We start from the raw sequence: 21737 nt of genomic DNA, 5'->3' as shown, positions 1-21737 counted from the left end.
AATAAATTTATGAAGTTTTAAAATAATTAATATCATAATTTATTTTAAACTTAATTTATGTGTATTTTTATAGTTTTAATATGAAATCATTTCAAAATTATTATAAATTAATAAATTCTTTATTTTAAGTTTAAATCATATGATTTTTAGTCTTAAATTATATAAATATTTATATATATATATATATATATATATATATATATATATATATATATATATAATATATATATATATATTATATATATATATATGTGTGTGGATATACGCTTCCAACACGTACTCGCTTCCTAATTCTTTTAAAAATTCCGCTTCTGCATTTCTATACGCTTCCGCTTCCACGTACCCGCTTCCGTTTCCATGTAACGTAGGTACGGGTATGCCAACCGGGGGAGGGACTGGTATGGCTCGGGTACGCTTAAGATACACGACTTGATTTGCAGACGACTGAATGCAAAATTCAAATTCCAATATGTAAAAAGTACGATAGACTCTACAACAAAAATATATTTTTTACTACCTAGGTACACATTTTATATAAAATATTTATATAAAATATTATTTAAAAATTAGTTAAATATTATATAGGTTTTTTTTTGTCAACAAATATTATATAGGTTAATTAATCAAAGAGGGCCAACCAGAAAAAAAAAACTAAATTACTAAACTATATAGATAACCAAAAAGAAAGGAAAATCACACAAAATGAGTACTAACACAAAATGAGTACTAATACATGCCTGATATTATGTTTTATTAAAAAAACATGAAATTATTTTTTTAAAATACATGAAATTGTACTATAGATGTTAATATTGGCATGACTCAACCATTTAAGATGCTAAACTACTTTAAGAAATCCTTAATACAGACACAAAAACTATAACTTTAGCAAAGGGCAAATGCCCACCCTCACCCAACCTACATCCATTTCGCCCCTGACCAGTAAAATGTATACATGTTTTTATTAGTACTACTATAATGAGATATTAGAAAAAATATTAGAGTTCAAAATATTAGACAACCAAAGTCTTCCCCCACATCATATTTTAATTTGTCTTCCTACAAATTTTATTCAGCTTTTATGAAGAAAGTTTCAGTTTCTATTACAACTGAAGTATGGCAAATCTAAAATAACTGATATAAATTTAAACTTAGGTCAAAGATTCAATCTTAAAATTCATTATAGCTAATAGTGTTATATATCATATAGAATCGATAGATTTTAGTTTATTGTAAAGTGACATTGACTGAGAAATCCACAAATTTTAAGATGGACATTATGATATAAAGACAAATGTCAAACCTTAAGTCTTATATATTTGGGAATCTGTTGAGCATTCACACTAATAATTATAATTGATTAGTGTAATCATAAAAAAGAAAAGAAGAGAAAAAGACTAGGATAACACCAAACCAAGTTTTTATCATAAAATAGCATCATAAGGAAGAAAATGACCAAAATAAGTTTTATTGAAGGGTAAATATGCATTTATAACCTTTAGATTAATTAATGTAAGCTTTAGAGTTTAGAGTTAAGGGGTGGAATTTTAGGAATGTGTTCGAATTTTTAAAAATAAAAAAAAAATATTAAAATTTTCAAAACAAAAAGGTGTTATTTTGGTCATTTTATTTCTGAGTACTATTTTGTGACAAAAACTTTAAAAATGTTATTTTTAAAGAATTTCCCAAGGAAGAATATGAAAAAATTTGAATATATATGTGTATATATATCTGTAATAATTTTCGGTACTGTATATATATAGGATCTTCAATTATAACAATACTAAGAATATATAACAATAATACTAGTCTTATATTGGATATATATCCAAAACGGGTAATACGGTATCAAACTAGGTATTTATATTTAATCTTGTATCAAATAATTTATATATTGGATCTTGAGTGTATAATACATGAAAAGACCTTGTTCAAATAATAATAATAATAATAACACATGAAAAGACTAGATGTTTATCTTTTTTTTTGTCAACCGACTAGATGTTTATCTAATACCAACGTAGGTATCTATATTGGACCTCGAATTTTTTTTTTGTAATAGTTTTTATTTGTCTATGATTCACAATCCATTAAAAATAGGGAAATTAGATTCTATAACCACAGAAAAAAGCATAATTCACCAACTAGCTATTTCCCCTACCAGATCTATACACACCGTTACTTATCTATATTAATACTATATTATCCTTTGCATCAACCGGTTCAACCTGCTACCAAAAAAATAAAAAAAATAATTATTAATCTATCAAAACTAAATCGTGGTTTATCCAACTTCACATATTCTCCTCCGTCTCATTTGAAAAGCTTTCCCATCTTCTTCATAGTCTTATTCCAATCATCTTCGCTTGTGGCATCTTTCGACATTGACGGTGAGAAAGTGGTAGCGGCTATTAGCAGATTATTTCTTCTAACATACCGGTTTAGGAGGTTTTGTCTGTTGACGGAAAGAAGAGATTTCTCAGATTTCAAAAGAGACAGTCACGAAGACACCAAACATGTATGTATTTGAATTTACAGAAAATCTCCGTCGTATGTAGAAGAAGATGAACAGTTTTTAAAATTATATTCTATTCTATTAGATGTATATGGAATAGAAATATAGACAATGTGTATTTTCATATTTTGTTATATGTTTTATTCTGTTACTATACTATTTATCTTGTTCCATTCCATTTGATGGTTAATAAGAAGTGTTCTATTTTTGCTTATAGTTCGTAATTTCTTAAATCTATTATTACATGTTTTCTAATTTGTAAAAATCGCATTTTAATTTATATTGTATAGTTTAGTATTACGTAATATTATGTACTTTTTAGATTTTGATATTTGGGTTTAGGGTTCATATTTGGGTTAGGGTTTAGTGATTAGAGATTAGGGTTTAGTATTTTGAAGATGAAGGAGTATGGTTAGGGTCAGAATTAACTTCTTAAATGCAATCATAGACATTTCATAATTTCACCAATATGTACTATGTTATTTATTTTATTCCATTCTATTTGGGTTTAGGGTTTATATTTGGATTAGGATTTAGTGATTAGAGATTAGAGTTTGGTATCTTGAAGAAGAAGGGGTATGGTAGGAGTCAGCATTAACTTCTCACATGCAATCATAATCATTTCATAATTTCACCAATATGTACTATGTTATTTATTTTGGGTTACAGTTTATACTTTCGTGTAGGGTTTAGGGTTTAATTGGTACAATTGTAGTTGACATTGAGTTTAGTGATTAATTGATACGTTTATTTTAGATTTCAACTACATTTTCACGTTTTCTATTCTATATGCCTCATATAGAATGGTATAATGTATCTCTCTGGTATTTCAAAATTAAGATTTAGTTTATGGAAGATTTGGATTGACATTGGATTATGGTTTATATTTTCGTGTAGAATTTAGTGATTAGTTGATAAAGTTTGATTTATACTTTCGTGTTGGGTTTAGTGATTAGGGGTTATGGTAGTGTTTAGTATTTTGAAGTTATGAATGAATTTATAATTATATACTATTTCGGTCAGGTGGAATAGAACATTTAGGTAATGTATATGGTCAATAATAAAGTGTGACGTGGATAGCTTTTTCTTCTTTTCTGTTAAATAGTTTATAAATATACTTGACCATATATTACATGAATTACGTGGATACACAAAGCACATCTTTACCGGTTAATGGCAAAGAAGAAGGGCATTACCGGATGAATTAGAGTACAAATGCTAGTTTCTTCATTATGTCAAAATCATTGTTATTCACTTAATTTCACTTTCAAATATAGCTATTACACAAATAAGCCCTTAAAAATACTCGCCCCATTTCAATTTATTGTTTGTATACAGATTCTATGTTTTCTGGTCCATTGTGACAATTCGGAATATCTATCTCGTACATTTAAAATTTAGAAATAACTTTTGTAATTCGATGTCCCTGAAGAGACAAAGATTTCTTAGAACAATATGAATAACACATATCATTGTTTGACATTCAATTCAATTTAGGTTTAAGGTCATGAAATTAGATATATAGAAAAAATACATGAACAAAAATGATTTTGAAAAGTTTAGAAAATATTGATCACTGTAGATAGTTATTTATTTATATTTTTAACATATTAGTATGTATTCTTTCAATGGTCAGTCATAGCATTTTTTTTTTGGAACTGGAGAGTCATCATAATTCATGTTAAACATTCGATAAGCTACGGTTAATATTGAGTGTTGTGGTCAATGCTCAAATAACACTTGACACTATTCTGAAAAGATAAACTATTGATTGATATTACTCAAAAAAACTATTGACTGGTAGAAAAATGAAGGCACTCAAAAGTCAGAACTAATGAATATTTGAAACTTTGAACCAAATTATTCCATATAAAAATACAATTATAAATGAGCCAGAGATAATAAGACGATGCCAATCAACGCAAATAATAGATCGTTATACATCAGTTGTGATGTGAATTTTAAAACTAATTCACAAAATTCACACTTGATTTTATCTAAAAGAGATATGCACTAAAAGAATTAAAACAAAAAATGTTAAAAATAAAACAAGAGTTCAACAGTTGTAAAAATAAATGTAATAAGAAATCAACCGAAATGTTTGAAAGTTTCACCTAATACTCTCCTAAACTCTGGTTATAAATACTTCTTCTTCACGGCATCTTCCAACAATCCAAACCACACAGCATTCTTCATTCCCTCTTTAAAAATAACAACCAATGGGAGAAGCGGCAGAGCAAGCACGTGACTTCCACGTGACCACCACTAGGAAGCAGCTTATCACGGCGTCTCTTCCCCTCCAAGACCACTGGCTCCCTCTCTCAAACCTCGACCTTATCCTTCCTCCGGTCCACGTCAGCGTTTGCTTCTGCTACAAGAAACCACATAACATCACTAATTCAATGGCTCATGAAACCCTCAAGACGGCTTTGGCGGAGACTCTCGTCTCCTACTACGCTTTTGCCGGCGAGATTGTCACTAATCCCACCGGTGAACCGGAGATTCTCTGTAACAACCGCGGTGTAGATTTCGTGGAGGCCGGTGCTGATGTGGACCTCCGAGAGCTTAACCTCTATGATCCTGATGAAAGTATTGCCAAGCTTGTTCCCATCAAGAAACATGGAGTTATAGCTATTCAGGTAATAAAACTATTAAATTTGATCTTATCATATGCTTCTAAACTTAAAACCAAGTGGCAATAAATAGATCGGTTCTAACCTTTTATACATTGGTTCACTACAAAAACATAATTATGTTCTTTGTCTCGTTGTCTGAACAGGTAACTCAACTGAAATGTGGGAGCATAGTTGTGGGATGCACATTTGATCATCGTGTAGCGGATGCGTATTCCATGAACATGTTCCTTGTATCGTGGGCTGAGATCTCTCGATCCGATGTACCAATCTCTTGTGAACCATCGTTTCGAAGATCTCTATTAAACCCAAGAAGACCATTGGTCATGGATTCATCTATAGACAAGATGTACATACCTGTCACGTCCTTGCCCCCTCCGCAAGAAACCACCAATCCAGATAATATCCTCGCGAGCCGTCTCTATTACATCAAGGCGGATGTACTAGACGAGCTTCAAACCCTAGCTAGCAGCTCAAAACGTAGGACGAAACTTGAATCGTTCAGCGCGTTTCTATGGAAACTCGTGGCCAAACACGCGGCGACAGATCCTGTCCGGAGCAAAAACTCGAAACTAGGGATCGTTGTGGACGGAAGGAGGAGACTTATGGAGCAAGAAAACAATACTTATTTCGGGAACGTTCTATCAATTCCATTTGGTGGGCATAAGATCGATGACTTGATCAACAAGCCATTATCTTGGGTGACCGAAGAGGTTCACAGGTTCTTGGAGAGTTCTGTGACCAAAGAACATTTCTTGAACTTGATTGATTGGGTTGAGACACAACGCCCAACACCTACGGTTTCAAGAATCTACAGCACCGGGTTGGAGGACGGACCCGCCTTTGTGGTTTCTTCAGGAAGGAGTTTTCCTGTGACCCAAGTGGATTTCGGGTGGGGCTCGCCGGTGTTCGGATCTTATCATTTCCCATGGGGAGGTAATGCAGGATATGTGATGCCTATGCCGAGCTCGGTGGAGGATGGAGACTGGATGGTTTACTTGCACCTCACGAAAGGACAGTTGAAGTTTATTGAGGAAGAGGCTTCTCAAGTGCTCAAACCTATTGACAATAATTACCTCAAGATTTAAAACCCTTATCTGTTGTTAGTGCAATACCGATTACGGGTCATTTGTGCTATGCATGTCATATGTGATATTATGTTTGTCTTGCGTCTTTGTTGTATTTGAGTTATGTATATATTGTACTTTGTGTATCAAATCATATCCTTGTTACTTGGATGATGTTGCTCAACATAATATCGGCACCTTAATCGGTTACTTGTTTTTTTTTTCAAACAACATACATTCAAGGATTTGAGTCCAGGTAGTAACACCACAAACATTATTAAAATACATGATCAATTCTATTCAATTTTGTTTGTATACTGTAGGTAATTACTTTTTTTTTTAGAATCACTGTAGGTAATTACTTACAATTGCTTTTATTCAATATATATGAAAACCACCTTCTTGCACTCTGTCATTATACCTGTAATTATACGCATTTGGTGTCATTATATTAGAATGAAGCAAAACAGAGTAGTCTTGACTAAACCCTATAAGGTACAACCGCATAAACGTTTCAAGTATTTGGTGTCATAAACATTTTAAGTATTATCAATGAAAATATGTCTTGGTTGAATATCATTGTTGAGAGTTGGGATATATAGTCTGTTGAACCAATGCTATAGTTATGTATATTTTTAGATAAATCATATATATATAACTTAGTAAATGTTATGATATGTGAATTAACAATTAAATACTTAAAAGGACATTTGTGATGTAAGTTGATATGTAGTATTGACTGGATAGATGTTACTAGGTAACTGGAGCTTCTTTCTTGTGCAGTTGTACCATTTAGGGTTTAGTCAAGACCACTCTGATTGTTCTTGGTAACACTGAGCTATTTATAGATTTAATTATCCAGCAGTTGGTTGTTCATCTTCCAAGTAATTGTATTTTACCCCAAAAAATCATTAAGCAGATTTAACTACTAAACCTATACCTACCTCTACTAGTATAAACAAAATAATGTCTTTTACTAAAATACTGCATACTATAATGCTTAAAAAGGTGATGAGTTCACTAATCACTCTGGTGTGTTAGGGCATCTCCAACCCCACTCCATATTTTATTCCAAAATTGAGAATGAAGTTGGAAATGGAGTGGGAAATGGAGTAATGCTTTTATTTTTTGGTCATCACTCCATTTTCCACTCCATTTTCAACTCCATTCTCAATTTTGGAATAAATTATGGAGTGGGGTTGGAGATGCTCTTATACGCATTTTTCTCCAAAAAATAATGGTCATGTTTGGCATATGTGTCGTGCCTGGACATGACATACGTATCACATGTGGATATTTTTATAATCGGAAAGTTTATAACGGAAGTTAAAGGAAAATTTTCATAAAAATATCCTAACTAAATTTCGTTAAGCTTTTTAATAGCCGAACTATTTTGATGTCCAGTTTATTACTCCAAATAATTATCTTGCTCACTTTAATACGAAAATTATGAAAATAGTATCTATTTTAATACCCAGATTTTATTTATTTTAGTAAAAATACTAATAAGTTTCAAATAAAATAATAATTTCAAAAAAAAATCCCAGAAAATTCTAATTTTATTTTGTACTTGAGAAATGAAGGTAACTAAATTATATATAATCTTAATTTCTTTAATAAAACTTTTAGGTTTTAAATATTTAATTTAGTTTGCTTTCTGAAAAAACAAATTAATCTTTTTTCCTTGAATTTTTTTTTTAAATTATGTCATATGTTATTTACCTTATCTCCTAATCTTAAAATGAAATTAAGTTCTTTTTAATATTTGTTTCTTAGATTTTGAAGATTTTTAGATGAGAAAAGCTCTAGGATAGCAGTAAAAAAGTTTTTGTCACAAATATAGTCCTTAAAAATAAAAGTGACCAAAATAGCCATTAATGATTTATCAAAAGAGGTAAATATACACTTATACTCTTAGGGTTAATTAATCTAGACATTAGGGTTTAGATTTAAGGGGTGGGGTTTAGGGTTTATGGTTTAAGATTTAGGGTTTAGGATTGATTATTTAGGGTCTAGGGTTTATAGTTGAGGAGTGGGGTTTTGGGGATAGGATTTCAAATTTAAAAAAAAAAAAATTCAAAAGAAAAAATACTATTTTGGTCATTTTAATTTTTGAAGACTACTTTTGTGAGAAAAACTTTAAAAAATATTTGAGAGAATTGCTCTTTTTAAATTTTGTTTAAAATTTATTAGCATTTTTTATTAAAATATACAGATTTTGGGTATTAAAAGAGGCACAACTTTAGAAGTTTGTGTATTAAAGTGAACAGTATAATCAGTTGGGATATTAAACTGGACAATAAAAAAGTTTGAGTACTAAAAAACTTACAAAAATTTAGTTGGAGTATTTTTATGAAAATTTCCGGAAGTTAAATCTATAGATGGTCAAATATATTTACCATTTAAGTTGTACCAGAGATTTATTAAGTTTGAAATCATTTTAATTAACGATATATATACACATACATTAAACATTTATAAATCTCTGTTTTTGAAAAATATATTAAACGTTTAAATTTGGGATAAAAATGTTGTGTTATAATGTCGCAAAGGTTAGCATTGCATTTAAAATATATAACACTATGTACAATGGTTTTAAGTTTCAGCATCCTCTATTTCATCTTTTAACATTCTGTATTATCTTTTTTTGTTATATTTTATCATTTAACTTATATTCAATTTTGGCACACAATTATGATTTTATTTAATAAAACTTAACACTCGATTTTACTAATTAATAATTATTTTTATATATCCAAATTATATAAATCTATTTTTTATTCATAGAAAAGTTAAAAAGATAAAATTTTGTATAAAAATTAATTATTTAATTTATAATGAATTGTTGGTTTTAAATATCTAAAAATATTAAAATATCATAATATTTTTTTAAAGTGAAACGTTTAGAAAGTGAAATGTATTGTCGATGATCTTCAATTTTTGTTATTCAACATGTTGAATCTATTAAACACTAAATAATTTACATTGTCAAATTTTATTTTTTAATATCTGTAATGAGTTAAAAGTTGATTTTTTTATTTAATATGCCCATCATAGATAGTAGCTAACTGTAATGGAAAGGTGACGTTTTCACTATTTACTTCGGTACTATACTATACACATTTTTGGAAGGGTGTAGGGATACTTGTCGACCGTGGACGAATGTTTGTGAATTAAGAAAAGTAAAGTAAACCAATACGGGCTGGCCTAGATGCGAGTTGAGGTAACAACTAATACGCTCTCCGCAGGTTCGATTCGCGCTGGCCACCGGGATTTTCACATGGTCCCTCCGGGCTTCCGGGAAACCGTCGCTGCCGTAAAACCCTCCAGACTTTTAGTAGTTCAGATTGTGGGGGCGGTGATCGGCGCTATTCGGGTTCCTACGGGAATCTGGACACTCGGGTTAACAAAAAAAAAAGAAAAGTAAAGTAAAGAGAATGTTAATGTCGTTGAGGAAGATTTGAATTATGTGGTTTTCGATCTAGAGTCAAAGTCGTGTCATACCAACTGATGTCCTTTTCTAATTGTCAACCAACTAATTTCTTTCTAATATTTATTATTGTATTACTGATAGTTATGTACGTATATTCAACTCAAATCTAATACTAAGCAATTATAAAATACAGAGAGGATTTTTTTTTTAAACACACATTCAACATAATATCTCACAGCTTGGTTTACTAGTACTGTAAAATCTTTTTTATTTAATCTACTAGTAATATGTTTACAAAATTTATTAACTTCTGTTCAGAATTTCAAGATATTTTTTGTCAAACATAATATTATTAAAAGATATAAATGGCTCAAGGTTGCAAATTTTCAACAAACGCTTACAGAAAAAAGTAAGTATAATAATCTATTAATTACTAGAAGAACAATTACTCTTAGATTTTAGTTCTTGAGTCAAAGAAAGGTGAGAAAAGAATCTCAAACTGGACAATAAAAATATCACAGATATACTTTACAAAACCCAACACATAATGTTTTGTTAACTACAAAAAAAAATAATAAGTCATCATGATACTGTAATAAGTGTGAAGTTATCTTAAAAAAACTTAGCTCAACCGTAGCTTAGCTTAGTGGTAAGGACTAGTTTGGAGTATATCGTAAACCACTTTATTATGTATTCGATTTCTATCAAGAATAAAGTTGATTTGATTTTGCCATTCTGGGACATGAATTTCGGCACAAACAGTTAATCAATACTATTAAAATAGAAACATGATCTATATTATATAGATGTGGTCCAAATATTTTAATAATATTAATTAAAATATTTTATTAAATATTTATGAAAAATATTATAAAAAAATATGACTAAAAATACAAATACAAAATTAAAATTTTTAAAAAAGTATAAAACAAAAAATATACCTGCCATTTCTAGAACGGATCAAAATCTAGCATGATAGTTAAATAATAAGACGTTTTGGATATCTCTGATATTAATTAGAAGATATTCCATATTTGTATCGATCAATCTATTCTATTAATTTAAATTTCTATTTTTATCTACTTAAAAAATTGTCATTTAAATTTTAGACCTATTCACAACTCATTAAAAATTAATTACATTTAATATCTCAAATAATTTGGTTAACATAATTTGATTACACAATATTTATCCCAAAACACTAGCTGAAATCTAACCAATAGAATTTTCCTAACATTAAGCTAACAAATATTTTCCTAACATTAATTAACCTAACAATCTTAACACAAACAGAAATGATTCCTTGATATCTTTCCAAGTAAAAACAAACAAATAATAATATGATAAGATATTATTGAACAAAACATTTTTCTTTGTTTGGTACACAACAATATCAATACTATTAAAATAAAAAAAATCTGAAAAATTTACTTACACAAAGTTGTTGCACCTTTTTATTAACTAGTTATTTTTGGTCATTTCTTTTATTTCTCTAACTATACAATAGTTAATATTGTTATATATTACTTATAGTGATAGCGAGAGATATTTTCGGAGTGTACAGAAAATTAAAAATAGATAATTATAATAAAAAAAATGTCTACAAATTGAATTATATTCCCTGATTAATAGATGGACTATGAATTTACCATACTAACATTTAATGCTATGACTTATTCTAATCATACAAACATTTCGCGTGCTAACATTAAATCCTCACGGTTAGATGTAAAAGAAAATTCACTATTATAACTAATTTAACGCCTAACAATTATAGATATGGAAATAAATATGATCAACACATATTCTCAAAATTTTTAAATATATAATGGATCCGGATATTTAGGATTCCAAAAAAAAAATTGGATCATCTGAAAATTCAAAAATACCTGAAAACCGAAATAAGTACCTAAAATTACTCAAATACTAAATCCCCCTCTAAACATTTATTCGAAATATGACTAAGTGACCAAAAAATACACTTAAAATTTTGTCCGAATAACCAAAATATATTTTTAAATTTGAAATTTTCTTCAAACCCGAAACTATACCTAAAACCAAACCCCAAACTTTAAACAATATTCATAATACAGAAAACATATTCGAAATATCAAAATATACCTAATATATGCAAATTATTTTAGGTATTTTGGGTATCCAGTTGGGTCTCGAGCGACCCATACTCGAACCGAGAAATGATCCAGATTCGAACAGTGATCCACGGGTCCAAAAAAGTATCCAATATGTATTTTACCTGGACCCGGATATGAACGAAACATGTACTTTCAGATCAATTTTGGTTTGATTTGGTTTCTCGGGTCCAGATAATATGCCAGACCTGAAAATAGTTATATAAGAGTGTACATACAAAAATATTAAGTAAAATAATTCATAAATTATATAGTTTTTAAACATACTAAATTTTTCAATATAATACAACTTTGTAATATAAATATATATCAATTTCAAAATACTTATCCATATTAAACTTTGTTTATATTTCAAAAAAAAAACGTGATCTTTCCAAGTGCGGATCAATATCTAGTTACAATTAAAGAAATATATTCCTAACATCTACTTAACACTAATTATATACTGAGTATATTTGAATAATATAAAACACATTAATCAGTTGTTTCATTTCAAATCTTAACCAAAAAGAAAATCGGCATATCTTTATACAAGGTGTATATTATAATTATACCATAAGACCATCTCCAATGGGGGTTCTTCCCATTGGAACTCTTAAAAATATATTATGTATATATCTATGTATGTATATATTATATATGTATAAGTATTTATGGGGTTCATAATTTTTGTGGAACTCCATGCACAAAAATTCTTAAACTCCATTTTAAGAACTTTTGTGTATGGGGTTCACAAAAATTAGGAACCTCACAAATACTTATACATATATAATATATACATACATAGATATATACATAATACATTTTTAAGAGTTTCAATGGGAAGAACCTCCAATGGTGCTCTAATATCTAACCAAACATAACATAATCTAATTGTTCAAAAACAACAAAAGTTTCCACCAAAAATTATAAAATATCAGTGAATCATGAACTCTTAATTTAAACACAATTCTAAATATTCTTATTTACTCAACAAACAACGAAATATTACATCAACATGTATAAAATACATTTAAATAATGAAATTTTAAATTGAAAACATAAAACATGAATATAAAAAAAACAAAATTCCGCACATAGCACGAGTTAGAATCTAGTGTAATATTTAAATCATTATATAGTATTAAGTGTGTTTCTTCAGAATCTACAGTTATTAGGACTTGAGCTAAGTGGATCTCTTGGCTATCTACTAAGCAACCTCAAATCTCTCCCAACTTTGTGAGAATCCCCTATCTAATAATAACCTTTTTATTATTTAAAAGGAAATTAAAAAAGAACAGTTTGGGTTATTGGTTCTGGTGATAGTACAGTGATCTTAGTAAAAACAATCTCAAAGGAAATATACCTTATCAACTCCCACCCAACATTGCCGGTCTGTAAGTTCTGTTTTATTTCAATTGCTTGATACCCAAGAAATGGATAGTAATATGAACGTTAATACATAGACTTTTCTGAAACTCAAATGAAACATCTCGAAAGCATGTGATTTAAAATTTGTAATTATATCTGCTTTTATTTAGGGTTTATGAGGCTTATTAACTTATATCTGAAATGCAGTAATCTTGGACAGAACAAGCTCGATGGAGAACTTTCAGATATGTTTCAGAAACTGTCCAAACTCAGAAACTCTGTAGGTACAATTCCTTTAGTTATATTTTCCAACACAAAATGTTTACATAAATCATCAAAAACTTGAGAACTTACAAATATAAATGACAGGGATTTACATTTAATAAACTCTCTGGAAATTACCTCCGAGTTTTGCTAATCTCACAAGCCTCGAGAAACTGTACGCAGGAGAAAAAAAATCTTGTTTTAGGGTTTCTTATTTTATTTCTCAAATGCTAAGTTGATTGTGTGTTTCTCCCTGTGATTATACAAGACATGTGCAGGAGAATCGATTCACTGGCGACATAAACGTACTCAGGAACCTTGCCATTGATGACTTGTGAGAATGAAAGAAACTCACATTGTTTTTTTTTAAAATCCCAAAATTTAATAACATTCGTTGTCTTCTTACGTGTGATTAAAGGAACGTCGAAGACAACCAGTTTTAAAGGATGGATACCTAATGAACTTACAGAAATAGACAGTTCACTTCAAGTTAAATAGGTGACGTGCTACAGAATTTCAACATGGAAACATAACCTGTTTCACTCTTGTTTTGAAATTGATTCTGTTAAAAGGACTGGAGGCAACGACTGGTTGACAGAAACGGCTCCGCCACCACCACCGGGTGTTAAATACGGTCGTATAGATTCAGATTATGAGAATTTGAAAGGGATTGGATCAAAGGGACTAAAGCATTCAGTGTCATTGATGTCTTTCAACGATACTGAATTTGCCAACAAGCTCAACTCAAAACTAACCACTTCGACTACGGATTTCGAGCTCTCTGATGTGCAAACCGCAACATCCAACACCTCGAAAGTTACTCGGTGAAGGTTCAATAGTACGTTTACAGAGCCAAATATCCAGATGGACGTGTAAGTCTCTCACCTACCGTGTTTCACAAGTAACAAGAGAATCACACCCATTTAACATTTTTTTTTAATTCAGACTTTGGCGGTTAAGTAGACAGATTCAACATTATTTGATTCGGGTAAATCAGAAGGAATAACTCCAACGGTGATGAGCGTCTCAAAGATTCGGCATCAGAACATAGCAGAGCTCGTAGGTTATTGCTCAGAGCAAGGTCACATGTTAGTGTATTAGTACTTCAGGAACGGCTCACTACACGAGTTCCTTCATTTGTCAGATTGTTTCAGTAAACCTTTGACTTGGAACCCAAGAGTCAAAATTGCCTTGGGAACCGCTCGAGCCGTCGAGTACGTTCTTAAGTGCAAAAACAAACAAACGCATGTTTACCTTCTTTGATGCATCAGAACATAAAGTCTTCTAACATTATGCTAGACGCAGAACTCAACCCTCGTCGTCTCTCAGATTACGGCCTCTCCCAATTCTATCTCGTGAGTCATTAGATTAATTCTCTTTAAAAATATTTTATAAGTTGTTGAAGCGCTTGTAAGAATGGTTCAACGGTCAAGTATGAAACTTAAATATGATTTTTCATCATCGTATCGAGCCCACGACGAGTATCATTTCTAGAGAAGAAAAATAAAAGTAGCCAAAGACGAGAGATGTTTATAAATCTGATAAACACAAAAGGCGAAATAATTAATTATTTCACAAAAAAAGTTGTTTTCTTGAAAAAGCTAGAGTGAGAAAGAGAAAGGCGATTGAACAGCGATCTTCCGATCTGTAAATACCGGCTTTGCATGTCATTGTTAAAGCGACGGTATTCACGATCGATTGTTATTTTCCAGTAAAGCTATCAAGTTTCTTCTTCTCCAAAAGTGGTGCGGTTCTTTTAGGAGAAGGGTTAAGATTTTTTCACATGTGTTTGTCTGTGATCGAAGAGCATCGAATTCCCAGCAATCAATCGATTTCCAAAGATGTCAGCAGCTATGGACAAGGCGCTTATGGCCATGTCACTAGAAGAAGAGGAGGAAGACACTCCCTTTGTTATGCCGGATCTCCCTGAGTACAGATCAACGGAGCGAAACAAGAGGAGTTTAATCGGCAGGCTATTTAATCCTGCATGTCAGAAGATGCCCAAGCTCATCTTAGAAATGCCGAGAAAGTGGCAAAAACAGGGAAGGGTTCGTGGTTTGGCTCTGTCAAAGGAGCGATTCCAATTCATCTTTGATCATGAGCATGATCTTATTGAGGTCCTGGAGAAGGGAGTCCATACCCACAACGAATGGCCCATTGCAATAGAAAGGTGGTCGGAAAATCCCCCTCCTGACTCGCTTCAGTTTGTTCCCATTTGGATACAAATTAGAAATATACCACCGATTTACTACAATGAGCTCGCCATTGCAGCCCTGGGTGATATCGTGGGTCATGTGACGGAAGTAGCGTTTGACCCCACCAAACATCATTGTCAGGAGTTCGTACGAGTAAAGGTGATTTGATGTTTCGAAGCCGCTGCGCAAAGAGAAGATTATTGACATCTCGAAGACGGAAAAGGAAAAAAATTTCTTTCACTATGAAAGGATTCAAAAGCGATGTTACACTTGTCAGAGGATGACACATGATAAGGCTGTCTGCCCTCTTCAAGTCCAACGTCGTCAAGCTGAAGCTTTGTTGAGAAGATCAGGCCTTGTTGTCCCTAAAAAGAAAACTCAGCTGGTCTTGCAAGAAGAGGATCCTCTCTATGGTGTTCTGGAGGAAAGTCAAGTCGGTATCAATCCAAATACAGGACGACCCAGAATAGCTGAGGAGGTTCTAGAGGGGATGAGGCAATATCTACTCTTGGCCACTGATGAAGACCGGAAAATTAGGGAAGAAAGGGTGAAGTGCTCTGTTCGGGAAGCAGCAAAGGATCCGGTCTTACAGAAGTTGGCGTTGAGTTTGGAACCGATCCCTTCCGTAACGCGGGACCTTCTGAAGGGTAAAGGTCTAGTGTTTGATTACGAAGCTGAAAAAGGAACAGAACAGTGTAAGGATGACAGACCACAAGCGCCAAAACTTCTGGCTGCCTCGATGAAAGCTCATCAAGGTATGTCCTGGCGTCCTAAGCCGAAGCCTTTGATGACAGGCTCCTTATCAGAGGCGAAATCAACAAGCTCCTCCAATTCCCATGGTAGTTCAACGGGTTGCAGACTGGATTCAGTGGAGTCTAGTCTTCCCGGAACTACTTCGATTAATCTCAGAACTCGAAAGAGACCGGGTAAAAACAAACGTAAGACCAAAGTCCCACCAGCAATCGAAGACGACATCCAACTATCATTGAAGGATGGAGTGCTTATTGGTTGCATTGAGAAGAGGAAAGCTATGGATCAGATGGACAGAGTCTCCAAAGCTGCAAGCAAAGAACTGAAGAGGTTGTCCCGCATGAGGGACGGCCCACCGCGTAATGAGTCTACTCTCTTGGAATTGTCGAGGACTGGGACGGTCCCAGGACTTGACAATCCCTCGACTCATGGAAATACGTAAAAAATATTTCCCTGAGTTGCTTTTTTTAATGGAAACTATGCATCCGAGGAATGATCTTGTAGATATTCAAGTTTGGTTAGGCTACAACTCTGTACATACAGTTAATCCGGTGGGTAAAAGTGGAGGCTTGGCGGTTTTTTGGAAGTCCTCCAGTATTGTAAATATTCTCTCTTCTAATAAGAACTTAGTTGACCTCAGTGTACAGTTTGGGGATAAGCAGTTCTTTGTTTCCTGTGTATATGGCGATCTGAATGAAGGCAATAGGCGTTGGTTGTGGGAGAAATTATCACGTATTGGAATCAACAGGCAAGGCTCTTGGTGCATGCTTGGGGACTTCAACGCGGTTTGTAGTAACAGTGAAAAACTAGGAGGTCCTGCTCGTAGTGATTCTGTATTTGCAGATTTCAACTCTATGCTTAATATCTGTAAAATGAAAGAACCTCCTAGCTTTGGGGACCCTTTTACATGGAGTGGCAAAAGACGGAAGCTTTGGATTCATTGTAAATTGGATAGATGTTTTGGCAACAAGGATTGGTTCTCTATTTTCCCGGATGCTTCTCAGGTGTTCTTGGAAAAAAGAGGTTCTGATCACAGGCCGGTGTTGGTGAACTTGATCAAGTCCAATGAGCAGAGGAAAGGAAGATTTCGCTTTGATAAAACTCTGTTGAGAATTCCTAATATCAAAAATGTGGTTAGTACAGCTTGGCGAGGAAGCAGACGTAATTGTGATAACCCGCCCTTAGGGGTAAAATGGTCGAGATCGACAAAGTTGGAGTTTTGAGCCAAGCTTTTGGGAATCAAAGGATGAGGAGAAATGTTAAGTTTTGATCATTTCAAACTTAACATGGTTCAGAGAAAATAGAAGATTGGTCGAGCATCAATTGATGATCGAACCGCGGGCGATACGGACCAACCGAGAAGTTTCAAAGTACGGCGTGGTCGAAGAATTGATCGTGAGTGAACTAGGAGTCAGATAAGCTGCTCTACCATTTTTAGAAGTGACTTGGATTGATCAGACGGTCGTTTTGGAAGCATCACATTTTTGGAAGCACGACGGGATAGAAGCTCGACGTTTTCGAAGCCTGACGTGACTTAGCCACTAAGTTTTCCCCGAAACTTCGTATGAGCGGAATATTATTTCAGAGACATTATAAGTCGGAAGCAGGACGGAAATCAAGCAGGACGGGAAGCAAGCATGACGGGAAGCAAGCACGACGGGAAAACCCGAAGTCGGCCGAAAACCCTAATTTCGGTATCGTGGATTTTCGAGGAAGCCGGAGGCTCATGAGATATTTTTCTTCAAGTTCAGAATCCTTATGGAGTCTATTAATAATATTCAGAGCATCAGAACAGGAGCGGAAAAATATTCAAGATTGATCGCGGGTCGAAAATTCACCAGAAGGACCGAAACCGCACAAATGAACCGAGAAGCTCGAGGTGTCTCAATTCAAGTGATCAGGACGTGATGTCTATCCCCTAATCAGCTGAGTGTCAAGGCAAGCTCGAGGTGTCGCCGTGCATGAAGCCAAGACATGCAGCTTGACACACAGAAGCACGAGGTGCCGCGCAACCTCCGATCGAAGCATGCAGATCGACATGTGGTCACTGTGTGTCGCCGTGCATGTGATCCAGCCATCCTGAGAGACATCTGGTCGTCCAGGCAGGAGAGAGGTGTCATCCTGCATGAGTTTGATCCATGCTGACCGCCATGTGGAGCACGAGGTGCCGCGACGCATGCAACCGGAAGCATGCGAGACGACACACTGGCACTTGGGTGGTGAAACCTTACTGGTTGGTGTATACTATAAATACCCCACGACCCCTTGCCATTTCATTCATCCAGACCTTTCAAAATCAGTCTCAAACGTTGCTAGAGAGAGAGAGAGAGAAAGTAGAAAAAGAAAGCAAGAGGTTCCGATCTTTTTCGAGCATTTTAGAGAGTTTTCGAGATCAGTTTCTCTACTGATTTCGAGTGAGTGCCTTGGGAAGGCTCTGTCCAAATCAATTCGTCCAAGTCAGTCATATTCTCTGGTGATCAAGTGGAGGTGCTGTCCAAGGTTAGTTCAGATCTAGTGGTTCAGTTCAGTCGAAGTTCCGAAGCTCGATACTCTGCCAAAAGTCCGAAGAAATAGTCCAGCAGCTAGGGGAGGTTCTGCTCGAGTTGAGTTCTGTCCAGACCAGTACCAGGAGAGGTTCTGTCCAAGTCAAGATCAGTCCAGTCCAGTCCATTCAAGATGTGAAGGTTGGGTTTTGGCTAAGTCCTCTCCGATCAACCAGCTGCTTATCGGCAAAGAACACTGTGAGTTATAGTCAATTGTTTGCTAAGCTGTTTTCATGCAGGTTCCCGTTATTTGGAGGTTGGATCATGGCAGGAGGCCAGGTCTAAACTAAGTAACGGTTTGATTAGTTTATAGTTGATATTGATTGGTTGATAGCATGCCTAGTTATTGCTTGAGAATCGTAGTAGCATGCTAATGGTTAGGTTGATTGGTTAGTTAGCGATTGCTGAATGCTTAGATATTATCGTTAGGTTGTTAGATTGCTTGCTTGCTTGATTGTTGTTTGAGGTTAGTCATCTCTTGGTAAGGGAGTGACTAACCGGTTGATTTGATTATTGTTGATATTGTTATTTAGTTTATTATATGTTACTACTCGGGGTCCTAAGTCATATAGGCTGGACTCCTGGTACTATTGGTATGATGTTGAGTTGTGTTGATAGCTTGCCTGATCAGCAATGCTACGCGGCAAGGAAAGTTACGTAAGCATGTCCCTACGCGGCTTGGCAGAGAGGTTGCATAAAGCATGCTCTGTACGGGGAGGTTGCTAGAAAGCATGCTCCGTCATGTGGTATCCTTTGTGGGTATTACATGTTAGTTTGCGGCAAGGAAGGTTGCTAGAGTATGTCCCTACGCGGCTGGGCAGAGAGGTTGCATAAAGCATGCTCTGTACGGAGAGGTTGCTAGAAAGCATGCTTCGTCGTGTGACACCTTATCGGGGTTACATGTCAGTTTCATTGGATGTTCTAGCTCGCGTGCCTTTGTGGCTGTGAGTTAGGTGTTCCGTGGTTGAGAAAGTGAGAAGTACGGTTGTGTTATTAAGTATAGCCATAGTGAGGCATATATTTATTATTATGCTAATGGTGGATTATATTCCGCTGTTTATCTTATTTATGTTAGTCTCGAGTGATGATTATTATTGTGCTTGTGGTTGATTGATTTGCTTGCAGGTTTCCTGTTACTTGAAGTTAGATCCTGGCAGTAGGCCAAGTCTAACTTAGTAACCGGTTTATTAGATAGTAGTTGTGATTGTTGTTTGCTGTGTATTGTTTAGTGTAGGCCTGATGTTGGCATGTATGTGTCTGAAGGATTGCTTGTGAAGGGTGGTGGATATTACAGCTATGTGGTATCATTGGTTGGCCGATCATGTTCTTGTCTGATTGTTGGTCGACCGATTGATGATGCTTGTATAGTCTAGATGTCTAACACTACACGAGTATTGAACTCAGGCGTATACATGGTTAACTAGGGGATTATAGCTCACTGAGTAACATTAGGTTACTCATCCCTCTCCGTTGTCCTTTTTGCAGGTTTCTTTAGTAGGACGATCGGATAGCTTGGTGCTGGACGTTAGGACCGCCGGTGTAGATTTTCATGCCTTTTGTAAATGGTACCTTGTGGTTTGTGTTTAGTTGACTCGATTTGGCATTAGGCCGGGCGCCAGTCTTGAATTGTTTTGCTGTACGAATATTTCATTGAATCAATAAAGTAATTGTTTTATATGCGCTTCATGAGTACTCTGATATTTGACTAGTCCGGTCTAACACAACGTTAGGTCGTTGTACGGGTTGAAAAGCCTTAGGCCTCGATCTAACGGAAACCGTTAACTCTCGATACGGGTTGCAAAGCCTTATGTCTTGAGTTAGCGGGACGAGTTAGTGGATGAACTGGTCTAAGTCGTGGAGTAAATTTTGTGACTCTGACCGGATCGTCCCTAGCCCGTCACGTAGCGCTTCCGGACCACGGTGTTGGGTTGGACGGTCAGTCATGTTCTTGTTTGATTGTTGGCTGGCCGAATGGCCTTTCATCTCCAACCCTTGGCGTTGGTCGCTCCGTCGGTCATGTTCTTGTTTGATTGTTGGCCGGTGGTTCGACTTATGTCTAGGACGGTTCGGGGGTGTTACAGTGGTGGTATCAGAGCATGGTTACGTCCATGCTTCCAGAACTCATGATTTAATCGGTTTTCAAATATTTTATCGAGTCAAATGAGTCACAAAAGGCATTAGGGAAACCGGTCACGTCCAGCGATAGGATTTATTGTTTTAAGAATTAGGATTAGATAGTGGAGTCTAGAATTGCTAGGTTGCTTGCTAGCATTGCGGTTAGGTTGTGGTTAGTGTTTGTTGGGTTAGTTGTTGACTAACTTGTGTGTGAGTGTTCTTTAAGTTGCAGCTTGTAAGTGCGTTCGTTGATCGGCACTTTAATGGTGAAAACCTTAAAGTGAAAGGAGTTCAAGGCCAAAAACCCAAAGCCAAAGAGATAGAGTGAAGATGGTTCAGAGGACTGGACATTGGTAATGGACTGGACAGATGGAGAGAACCGAGACTTCGTTGGAAAAAGACTTCAGCAGTATCTGGGTAAAGGAAGATCGAAAAAAGGATTGAGTAATCAGGAGCAAGAATGATCTATCCGAAGGAAAGGATAGTATCATGGGAAATCAGTGCTATGGCAGAGGCAAAGCAAGATGACGATTCAGTGATCATTCAACTAAGGAGATATGAAGACGATTGTGAAGGACACTCAAGAAACTTTGGTGGACAGAGTATAGCGATATGGAGATTTCATTATGAAAGAAACATCAAGATAGAGCAAGTTCAGAACCAGAAGTCTGGGTGGGAACCAAAGAAACTGAAAGGGAGATTCCAAGGGCAAACCGATGAGA

At 34.5% G+C, this 21737-nt stretch overlaps 1 protein-coding gene and 2 pseudogenes across 1 annotated transcript; all 3 read left to right on the top strand.

Moving 5' to 3' along the window:
- The first annotated feature begins 4552 nt into the window (after window positions 1–4552).
- Window positions 4553–6386, top strand: LOC108815961 (coniferyl alcohol acyltransferase-like). Its single transcript, XM_018588505.2, has 2 exons — window positions 4553–5154; window positions 5295–6386. The coding sequence occupies exons 1-2, from the start codon at window positions 4735–4737 to the stop codon at window positions 6234–6236; spliced, it is 1362 nt and encodes a 453-aa protein (XP_018444007.2). The 5' UTR covers window positions 4553–4734; the 3' UTR covers window positions 6237–6386.
- A 3040-nt stretch (window positions 6387–9426) lies between these two features.
- LOC108815472 (protein STRUBBELIG-RECEPTOR FAMILY 5-like) lies at window positions 9427–14779 on the top strand (annotated as a pseudogene).
- Window positions 14780–15253: 474 nt separating this feature from the next.
- On the top strand, window positions 15254–16799 carry LOC108815471 (uncharacterized; annotated as a pseudogene).
- The last annotated feature ends 4938 nt before the right edge of the window (window positions 16800–21737 follow it).

This window comes from Raphanus sativus, chromosome 7 (assembly GCF_000801105.2).
Source record: "Raphanus sativus cultivar WK10039 chromosome 7, ASM80110v3, whole genome shotgun sequence".
In the NCBI taxonomy this organism is placed as follows: Eukaryota; Viridiplantae; Streptophyta; class Magnoliopsida; order Brassicales; family Brassicaceae; genus Raphanus; species Raphanus sativus.
This window is presented reverse-complemented; position numbering and strand designations above follow the sequence as displayed.